The sequence below is a fragment of the Manduca sexta genome, unplaced genomic scaffold (genome assembly GCF_014839805.1).
Source record: "Manduca sexta isolate Smith_Timp_Sample1 unplaced genomic scaffold, JHU_Msex_v1.0 HiC_scaffold_2085, whole genome shotgun sequence".
Taxonomy (NCBI): domain Eukaryota; kingdom Metazoa; phylum Arthropoda; class Insecta; order Lepidoptera; family Sphingidae; genus Manduca; species Manduca sexta.
Genome location: NW_023593014.1, coordinates 17,161 through 28,134, shown reverse-complemented (window position 1 = coordinate 28,134; position 10,974 = coordinate 17,161). Strand labels below are relative to the sequence as shown.

At 32.8% G+C, this 10,974-nt stretch overlaps 1 protein-coding gene and 1 pseudogene across 2 annotated transcripts; both read left to right on the top strand.

Annotated features, from left to right (window-relative positions):
* Nucleotides 1-133: 133 nt before the first annotated feature.
* On the top strand, nt 134-3,910 carry LOC119191905 (annotated as a pseudogene).
* A 1,390-nt stretch (nt 3,911-5,300) lies between these two features.
* Nucleotides 5,301-10,796, top strand: LOC115450934 (ubiquitin-conjugating enzyme E2 G1). Of its 2 annotated transcripts, none has more exons than XM_030179107.2 (5): nt 5,301-5,502; nt 5,884-5,986; nt 6,212-6,309; nt 7,268-7,446; nt 9,691-10,796. In XM_030179107.2, exons 1-5 carry the CDS (start codon nt 5,457-5,459, stop codon nt 9,769-9,771), a joined length of 507 nt encoding a protein of 168 aa, XP_030034967.1. In that variant the 5' UTR covers nt 5,301-5,456; the 3' UTR covers nt 9,772-10,796. The 2 variants fall into 2 exon arrangements, with proteins under 2 accessions (XP_030034967.1, XP_030034966.1); XM_030179106.2 differs by having other exon boundaries at nt 9,428-10,796.
* The last annotated feature ends 178 nt before the right edge of the window (nt 10,797-10,974 follow it).

The window sequence follows — 10,974 nt, the reverse complement described above, 5'->3', positions numbered from 1 at the left end:
AGTAGTCAAACAGCATTTAAAGAGAAAAAATATAATATTTATAGTAGATAGTTTACAATTTTTTTTAATAAAAAAACACCTTGACTATACAAATAACTGTTTCATTAGTTTAACAATTGTGTATTTGTTATAGTTGGATGAAGATCAATTTTCGTCCATAATTTGGTCTAACATCAAAGAAGAGTTCAAGAAAGATATAAAAGATCACAGTTTGGATTCACTGTACTTCCTTATGGTTGTAAGTGATAAGTTTCCAGGAAAGGTTAAACTAAGGAAGTTGATAGGTGATGCTGAGATTCTCTCCGATGATAATATACACTCCATCTGTGAGAAACTGCTGGTAAGTTAATAATTGTGTTTCTGTCACTATATTTCAATAATAGTTTACATTCTCGGGGCTTTTGCTGCAGGTACAAGAACATGTCCTCTATATGAAATTTGATTAAAATTTCAGGGCCAATATACCTTTCTACTATCATTAATGCTAATAGAAAACAGAAAAATTATGGGAAAGACATATTCTACTATAATAATAATATATAATATTATATATATTCTATTCTATTGATAACTCTATCACTATGATATGACATTCTAATATATAATATTAGCTTTAATGGTTGTAGGAAGCCATCTTGTTTACAGTGTTTGTATGGTTTAAGAATTCAAGTTATGTAGATGAACAATGTTTTCTGATGATAATTGACAACAGCTTATATCATACTTCTTATTGATTTCCAGGCTGGAGTGGAATATAATTCACTAAGCCATCCCATCTACAAAGAAGTTGGTACTAAGATAGCAAATTCTCCACATCTTCAAGTATTTTGGACGTCAGGGGTTGACAGTCAATTGTTAAAACACAACAGAAATAGAGAACTAGCAGCTGTTAACCTACTGACTTCAATACTAAATAACCTACAAGACAATTTTGAAGTTCTACCTGAACTTATCAGCAGAAACTTTTTCAAACTCTTCATGGATTGGTTCAAAGGTCTGCAAACAGCAAGTAAAATTAGAAGCAAAAGGGATAATGAAGATGACAACAAAATAATGATAAAGAAGCAAAAAGAGCTACTCAATGCCTTGACAAAAGCACTAAAATCTGAAAAAGTTGATAATAAAACAAGAGTTGAAGTACTAAAAAAATTACTCTTTAATCCAGGTGAAATAAATTTCTCAGAGATCACTGGATCCACTGTTGTAAAGTCAGTTGTTGCTGATTTGGACAAAGATGGTGTGAAGAAAATAGCTAAACCTTTTAAAGGAGTCCTGTTAAACACTACAAAGAAATTCATTAAAGATGGTGTTGAAAGAAATTGGTACAATAATGAGAGAGTGAAAGCAGCTGAACTGCTATCATATTTGGTGAGCCATGAGGCAGTGAAGGATGATGTGGAATTTAAATTGACATACATGAAAATGTTGATGTGCTTTGGTTTCTTCAAGATAAGTGATGATGAGAGTGTTGCTGTTAGTGGAGATATGTCAGGTATGATCATCTTAATTCAGCTTCTTTTAATATAGCTGTCTCATTGTGCTGGTATATGGTAGCTGGCATAATGTTAATTAATCAAAAAGAAACATGAATATCTTATATGACTCTAATAATATTAGTCCATAAATTGCATTTATTCCTAACCATAATAAAAAGTACATTTTATTTAAATATGCACAAAACTGCCTTGATGACCTTATTGTATTGGGTGCATGGTATGACTAACGCTCTAAGGTCCTGTGTTTAAATTCCTGATCAGGAACAGTGATATTAGGTTTTTCAACTCAGTATTGGTTTTGGTACAGGCCCAAATGGGCCTGGAATTTATCCCCATATGATATGCTATATGGAACACACTTGACGAAAAACGGCTGGCCTGCTTGCATCTCCGCTTTCCTTTTGGGGATAAAGGCTAGATATGCGTGGTGTATTTAATTTTGCATATTTTTTAAAAGCAGGTTCATTCTCTTTTCAGGTGCAATCAAGTCAAGCTTCTACCGATGCTTCACATCTCGCTTTTCGAATGTTGATCACCTTGTGACTGTTTTGTCGTCGCTCAGCAATTTTATATGCACAATACTTGAGAAAGAACAAGTCAGAGCCAAGCTTGAAAACAATTCCCTGAAGAAAACATGGTTTGCTGGCAAATGCTAATGGAAGTATGTCAAAAAATTGAGAAGAATGAACCAAAATCAAAAATTGACAAGGTTTTCTTGATATTGTTGTATCAACTGGGATTATTTTTATTCTCTGAACCTACCCATGTGAAGATAGCTAGAAGTTCTATCAAGGAACTCAAAAGCTGTTATGAACACTACAAGAAGGGAATGAAAAAAAAACAAACACCAACAAAAGAAGGAGATTTGGCAGTTGAACCAGAATGGATTGAAGTATTAGTGGAAGTCTTGCTATCAATCTTATCAGTTGAGTCAAGTGTGCTCAGATCTGTGGTACAATGTGTGTTTAGACTTCTATGGGAATACTTAACACCTTCCTCTATGGGTCAAATAGTCTCTGTGTTGGACCCGGAAAATGAATCAAACCCATTGACACAGGATAGTGAATCAGAAGGTGAAGAATCTGGTGACGAAAGCATAAAAGATGAAAACGAAGACCAAAACGACGACGATAAGAGTGATGAAGCAAGTGACAGTAATATTGAAGACGAGGATGATGATGAGGAAATGAAGACACCTGACCAACTGAGACTAGCGGTGCAAAAAGCTTTAGGCGCCGCCGCAACTTCCGACACAGAGAGTGTTGACGCAGACATGATTGACGAAGAAGAAGGCAAAAAACTTGATGAGGCATTAGCGGAAGCTTTCCGACAATTTCAGCAAGGCAAAGGTAAAAACGAAAAAGACCGTAAAGACAAAAAGTCGTTGTCGGATTTTAGGATTCGTGTCCTTGATTTAATTGATATTTATTTAGAAAAAGATCCGTCAATGGATATTTGCTTAGGACTGATGACGCCTCTCACGAGATGCTTGGAATTTTGCATCCAGGACAGCCAATTCAGTGAATTGGAGAATAGACTGCGGAAAACCATAAAAATCTGACCAAAATCAAAAGTTTTCGACTACTGATGACGTCACAATGGAGATTTTGTGTGATTATTTGAAATCAACAATAGATAAAGGAGAAAGGTCACATTTCTTGTATCAGGCTCTAGGCGACATTATCACGTATTTTGCTATATTTATAATACACTGCTCGCAAAAAATTACTGCACTCAAATCTAAAAAGAATAAGTCGTCACCACTGGTGAATATATTCAAAGACGCTCTTCAAAGCTACTTTAAAACAGAAGTTGCATGCTGCCTATCATTTTCTTCCATAATGTTTTGCAGACAGAATGGGAAGGGACTTATGAACTAATTCCTGTTATAACAGAAAATATATTTGATAACGAAGTAAGGCAGTTTCGTCGTAATGAAGGTATAGAGTTAATGGCCGGATTCTACCGTTCTTTAAAGAGAATTAAGCATAAATCTGAAAATGCTTTAAGCAGACTGTCTAACTTGGAAGCACAGTTTGAGAAAACTTTAACTGATACATTGTCTGGTGAGAAAGAGGTTGCAGTAAAGAATAATTTCTTCAATTTGTTGAAAAAACTTATAAATTCAATTAAAATATTTCATGAAAGTTCTGACGTAAAGACGGATTTAAGTTTTGATTCATTATTGAGTATTGTAGGATCATGTAAAGGAACGGTTAAAGTAAGTAATAATAACCATGTCCAGGCACCACCGGCAAATAAGAAAAAAAAGAATAAAAAGAAAAGAAAAATTGAACAAATTAATGGACACGCGGAACCACAACAAAAAAAACTAAGAAAAATATCAGAGCAGAGTGTTTAAAATATTGCTATTTTGTCGAATTTTTTTGTAATAAAATCTTACACACCTAAAAGTATTTTCATTTTGAATACATTTTGTTCACATTGGGTTATATCCTTTTTCTTGGTGCAAGAGACCACTTAATTTTAATTTTAAAAAATTTAATTTGGGTTATTGTTTACTTTTCCAAACTACACTTAAGTTTTTTAAGTTACCCTTATTAACAAAAGTAAGGTATATAAAATAGTTCACGGTTCCCAAAAAAATAATTACTTAATTGAATTAAATCGAATATCCTTTGCAATATCTTTCAAAAAAGTTATAGTAGCGTGGTAGGTCATCATTATATAATTAGTAAATTTGCCACAAAAGTAGCTGATCATAATATTGAAAAATTTAAGTTTCCTATACGTAGAATTTTTTTTTCCTTTTTGCGCGAAGTAAGTTAATCTCAATTTTTTATTTTGTAAAGAAATTTTTTGTATGAACGCAAAAGTGTATAGGTATAGCAATTTGAAGTTTTGTATATGTTCCTGAATACCTATATGGGTGCCTGTAGTTGTAGTTCCGAATTATAAATCACGGATTAATCATTATAGCATCCTGTTTCGGTAATCGAGTTCAGCTACATTTCAAAAGATGGCGCTACTAATATCCGTACTATGTTGCCAACATAACGTTACAGAAAGTATACCTTGTAGTAATTTTGCGTTAAATGTGATCAGCATAATATTTTTGCAATGACGTAAAACTCCGTGGGTAACTATTTAGCGTTCTTCAGAAGAAGTAACCTCACTTGTTAGGATGGGTGTAGGCAGATGAGGACAGAGGAGCTGCTGTCCCCGCTAGATTCAACACAAGTACATGTACTTTGACTACTTTGATAAATTATTACGATTACCCACATGAATTTTTCGCCACGACTCCTGGATCAAAACATAAGACAGACTACCTCTCCGCTCCAATTGAAAGCTGGCTACGCCCTTGTTCGTTAGTCGACATAATTTAGATTATTGACCGCTAAAACCAGTGTCATAAAAATTAAACAGTGATGTATGATTCATGTTATGTTTGTTCATGTCTTTAACCCTCTAAGAGGACTAAAAAGAAAGGAGTTGGTATTAGTATGCCTAGCCCAGATGAAAACCATATCTGGGTTGGGCCTGTGAATATGATAGGCCGAACTTGTCATTTAGGGTGTTGGTACGTCTCAATATTAATTATGCACGGCTTGGCCGCATGAAAGAATTTTTCCAGGGTAAATGTCATTACGATATTTTTACTTTCGTTTTTATAATAAGTCAGTACAATAAGTAGAGTAAGGAAGTTCTCTACCTTTTTTTTTATTTAAAATGTTTCTACTGAAATGCAACATAATGAAATTAGTACATAAGTAGTATGAATATTTATTTCTAACGCACCAAATTAAAATAAAAAAAAAACTTTTATACCAAATGTCAACATAATGTAGTAGAAAATATGAAGACTATGGCAACATCTGCTACCGGAAACAAGCAGCAACTCATATGTTTCACAACCTGCTCAAAACTCAGCCAGCCATCTTTTGTGGAAAAATCATTTGTTTCGTGTCATCAGGGTAAATTTCACAATTGTAATTAATGTCAGAGCCACAGTCTTCGCTTTTATTAAAAAAGCAGCTAGCTGGTAAGTGTGGGTTTAACTCTAGTAGCATTTTTGCCAGTCACTGTCTGATTGTGAGACGACTTGTCCCAGCAATCATTGACCTCAGCGGTCGAATTTTGGCTATCTTTGTGATTTCAATAAGCTGTAAATTTAGGAAATCTAATTACTTGAAGTGTTTTGAATCTAATTAATTTATAGAGGGTCGGACCGTTCATAATAAAATCAATATTCGTTGCCCTGACAGGTATTCGTGCCAAAGTCGAAGAGTAAAATAAGTGTATTTACGGTTGAAAGTTGGCAAACGTTCACGTTTCTCGCGAATATTGTGTGCAAACTTACTTTATTTGCAAAAACACGATGCCTTTCGCACTGTATTGTCAGTTTGGCGATTTTCTATTTCAGAACTGAACAAAAATCCAGTGGAAGGGTTTTCTGCTGGATTGATAGACGACAATGACATTTATAGATGGGAAGTGCTCATCATCGGACCTCCAGACACGTTATAGTGAGTAACTATATTATATTCATATAAAACTAATGTGTAACAAATAAAAAAAAAAAAATCTTGTGTAATTTTTTTTAACATATTCACTGTGCGTCATCTTTGTACATTAAATTACTAGAAATGCTGATAATATGTGAGTATTAAACTTGAAAATATGCTGCAACTGTGGATGTCAGATAATCAGAGATATTATGAAATACTTATTAAATGTGTTTGCAATTTCAGTGAGGGTGGATTCTTCAAAGCACACTTACATTTTCCAAAGGAGTATCCTTTAAGGCCACCACGGATGAAATTTGTCACTGAAATATGGCATCCAAATAGTAAGTATTCTACTACAGTATTCCATTAGACCTTTTGTTGATACATCATGTATGTGATTGCAATTCAATTGCTCTTTGGAAATTTGCAATGGTGTTTACATACAAATATGCATTATGATGTAATAAGTATAGGCAATGAGGTATGTATAGGACTTTAAAACATGTAACATCAGAATGGATTGTTAGTCATTGGAAATATTAGTGAATTTGAATAACATGTTTGAAATTATATATATTTTTCAAAATTTGGTTTTAATAATTTGAATGACATGGCATTCTAACAATTAAAATGAGTGCACATTGTATCTCACTATGATATTCAAATTTTTGTGGGCACATATGCATATTTTGTTTATAATTATGGGCACAATAATTTCAAACTATTTCCCACATTGAAAACTATATAGATGTAGATATGCAATCAGATTTTCCATGTAATTATGACTAAAGCAATGAAGTGTTAACCTTTGAGTCATGAAGTATTTCTTTCTATCCTTTATCAAGTTATTCATAAAGTAAATGGATCAGTTAGTTTTGGTATGATCATTTAGGTTGTGCTATTAAATTTACTTATTTGTATACCCATGACTTGCAGTAGTATTACGTTATAAACTTAGGACAAAGGTACTAATTAAATCTTTACTAAGTATACTTGAGTTCCAGTGGTATATTTGCATTAAATATGGATGTATACTAAACCAAAAAAAAAATTAACATCTATACAATTTTCAGCATAATTAAGCTCAAATTAGAATACACTAATGTGATAAATAAATACTGTGATAAAAACATTTTCAAACTAAAACAACACATAGCTAATCTTCTCTCACACTTAATCATGCTGTGATTTTATAAATTTTTAAGATTCTTGTAAAATCTAAAATTAATCACTTAACATTAATTGAAAACTTATTTCTATTGTGTACTTATTTAATATGTGTTTTGTTTTATATTACAGTTGAAAAAAATGGCGATGTTTGCATATCAATATTACACGAACCAGGCGATGATAAGTGGGGATATGAGAAGGCATCAGAGCGATGGTTGCCTGTGCACACAGTGGAGACAATACTTATCAGTGTCATCTCTATGTTAGCTGATCCCAATGACGAGAGTCCCGCCAATGTTGACGCCGCGGTACGTATCGTGTACTATTTTGTTCATACTAATCATAGTTATTTATAACATTCTAAAAATAAAAATCAAAATATTCTATATAGTATGTCATGTTTGGAAAAGAAAAAATATGTTGTGCATATTGGAAAAATGACTGATGACTAGATGGAGCCATAATCTTTATAATTTTAAACATGGATAATTTAGATTTTTCCTTCCCTGCATATAGCTTATTTGTAGCAATTGTATTAGCTTGTGTTTATTTATTACATTCTTAGATTGTGAAACTAGTGAGACTTTGAGTTAGATACCTAGGGATGGTATTTATTTTTGTGTTCCAAATAATGTGACTTGTATCATGTTGCATGTTATGTCGTCGCCATGTTATAGATTAAAAATAACTTGTAAACTAGGGGTGTACTTCTCCTACCTCAATGGCTGATCTAAAGAATAGTTTTATTTGGCAATCGTTCACAGTTAGTCATTAACTGAAATTTTATTGGCCTGCTATTTAAAATACTGTGATAGAGTTAATGTCAAATGATGTGGGCGATTATATTAACATTAGGTAGGCGGATAGACTGTGTCAAAACAGATTTAGAACAGACTGTGAATGAAAAACAATATTAGTGTTGAGAATGATAAATAGGAAATAAATATTAAATTAATGTAATTTTTAAATGCCTTGGTTTTTTTTTTGATAAATATTTCAGGTAATAAATATTCTATCAAATTGTTTTAAACAGGGTTCCTCAAAGTGGAATATGGGTACCCCTGTGGTGCAAGGAGATTGTAGAGAATATACTTAGTGGTGGTGAACTTTCACTGACATTACTTTTTCTAATAGGGAAAAGGCCCCATCCATTATTTAATGACATCTATAATTATTGCTTTTTGTATGTCTTATTTTGTTTTATGGGTAGTCCAATTTAAAGGAATTCATATTTAGTTTAGAAAATATTTGGATTACACAATATTATGTGGAACTTTGAGAAATCCTGTCATATAACTTTTGATTATTGTATGTAATTAGAGTTTAAGGGCCATGGTTGAGTATATAATAAATATACATATAGTTTTGCACCAAGATAAACTATATTGTACTCAGTATTTTTTAAAGCTAATGAAATAACATGACTCTTATATAGAATCTGACTTTTATATAAAGTTAACTAACATTTTTATTTAATTAAATACTGTAGCTCCAGTGTGGTTAGCAGCCAATGACTTATTTTACTACTTTTTTGTATAACTTATGAAATAGAAATATTCATAGTACTCATTTTAGTTTGGGGCCGTTCAGGTATTATGTAACGCAATTTTTGAAGATATATGAACCCCCATGTGACACGCCGTAACGTTTTCCTGTACGCCCTCCAATAGTTATGTAACTCTAAATTTTCATTTTTTTCTAATCACAATTATTTCACTCAAAATACCGGAAAGTCGCTAAAATACCTTTGTTATTATTTTAAAATAAAAAAAACAATGTTACATAATACGTTGTACGAGAGCCTCCTCCCGCCCCTGTAACGCATCGTAGTTTTACAAGAGCCCCCCCCAAATTGCGTTACGTACAGTCCCGGACCTTGAATTTTTTAAATGCGGGGCAAAATCTGGATAATGCCGCCCCCAACCACCTATATTTTTACTTTTGTCATCATCATCATCATCATCATTTCGCGCCCCGCGGGAAATAATTTATGTGTGTTATATACTGGATATCTCAGTAGTCAAAGTTGCGTTAATGATGAGATGTGTATTCGTCTGCCAAGTTTGAATTTGCCGCCCTCTAAATTCGCCGCCCGGGGCACGGGTCCTGGCTTGCCCCCTCTAGATCCGGGGCTGGTTACGTAATACTTGAACAGCCCCTCTTAAGGATAATACAAATTATAGCAATGCAATATAGTTTATCTAAATTTACTGGAAGAAAATGTAAATAACTTATGTTCTTATTTTCACATGTTTCATGATCTCATTGTACTGTTGTTTGCATTCACAGAAGGAATGGAGAGAGCGATATTCGGATTTCAAAAAGAAAGTTGCCAGATGTGTTAGGAAAAGTCAAGAAGATTGCTTTTAGGAGTGAGAGGGGATTTTAGAACATAATGTTTACCGTTGAAAAAGGGGCATTGTAACACAACATTAACATAAGACAGCGTATGAGGAATTCCATATAACATAGCAGCAAGCTCATACACCTCGCATGGACCTGCACATACCCACAGTAGTAGATGTGTCCGCTCATTCTGTTTCTTTTTACAGAAAGAATGGAGGGAATCGTATTCGGAGTTTAAAAGGAAAGTAGCACAGTGTGTGAGAAAGAGCCAAGAGGATTGTTCCTAAATAACAGTGCCCTTTTTCATTGATTTATTTGGATAGTGAGTGTGTGGTGATGCGGTTAGGACGTTAAGAGCAGGCCCCTGGCGTGATTCACAGTGCGAGCCCCTCCATCTGGGCCAGAGACAATATTCAAATTGATTTAAAATAAATACTTATTGTAATTAAATGGTGTCGCTGCCGTATTTTATAAATAATAAATTAAAATAGAATTCAAGGTCTTTTTTCATCTTTTTTAAGACATGTTAGCTAGCTATTGTTATAATGATGAAATGTGTATGGTAATTTTTATAGAAAAACAAATCTGCATTTTGTTCTTTTACATCCTTGTACAATTATAACTTTGATCTCTGTATTGTAGAAGCCAAATCTGAAGTAAAAAATGACCTATTTATCAAGTGTTTACGATTCGCTGCTGTTCTCTATAAAATAAACATGCAAGTGAAGGTAAATAAAAACTTATAAAAATTGTAAAAGGTGTTTACAAAACCTTCGTATCTATTGCGTGCAAACTGTTAGTTACCCAAATGCATCATTTATAATTGGTACCTTGTAAAATTGGTGATGTCGCTTCTCAGGAACACAATTTAATTCTAGTGCTAATTTTAGTAGTAAATTTAATAATACCTAATTATAATTTTTACTGAATAAATACAAGTTTTTGTAAACTTATCCTTGTATCGATTACACCTTGCCCTCTATGCACGTATGAATGCAATATGTCGCTAATATCTATTGGCAGTTTATAGCAGTTGCTAAAGTTTGGATTTGTAAACTAGTTCACTTTCGGATTCAACTTTGGATAGTTGCTTTGTCTTAATTATATTTATTTTAATTATGTGGTGATTACGCTTATTCTCATAAACTTAAAAATTAGGATAATGTTACCGAAATCATGGCATGTAGTCATTATGTATACTGGTGAACCCCCAATGTTTGGACTATATCATCGAACATTAATTTATGAAGTGTGTATAAATACTTTTGCCTGTGTATGTATATTTTTTGCTATAAAATCATAATGCAGTGATGATGCTATTTCATTTTATCACCTCTTAATTTTTATGAACACTATTAAGATAATTATTTCCTTAAATATAATCTTAAAAAAAAACAAAATACATAAAAAAAAATCTGCTGAATTATGGTTTATTAACCACCATCAGTAAATTTTGTATAAGGAATATTGTGTTATTGATAAATGAAATA

Coding starts and splice junctions, on each gene's coding strand:
- LOC115450934 (XM_030179107.2), top strand. CDS start 5,457: ATGTCAGAGCCACAGTCTTCGCTTTTATTAAAAAAGCAGCTAGCTG. Junction 5,987..6,211: donor GGACCTCCAGACACGTTATA/GTGAGTAACTAT, acceptor TTGCAATTTCAG/TGAGGGTGGATTCTTCAAAG. Junction 6,310..7,267: donor TGAAATATGGCATCCAAATA/GTAAGTATTCTA, acceptor TTTATATTACAG/TTGAAAAAAATGGCGATGTT.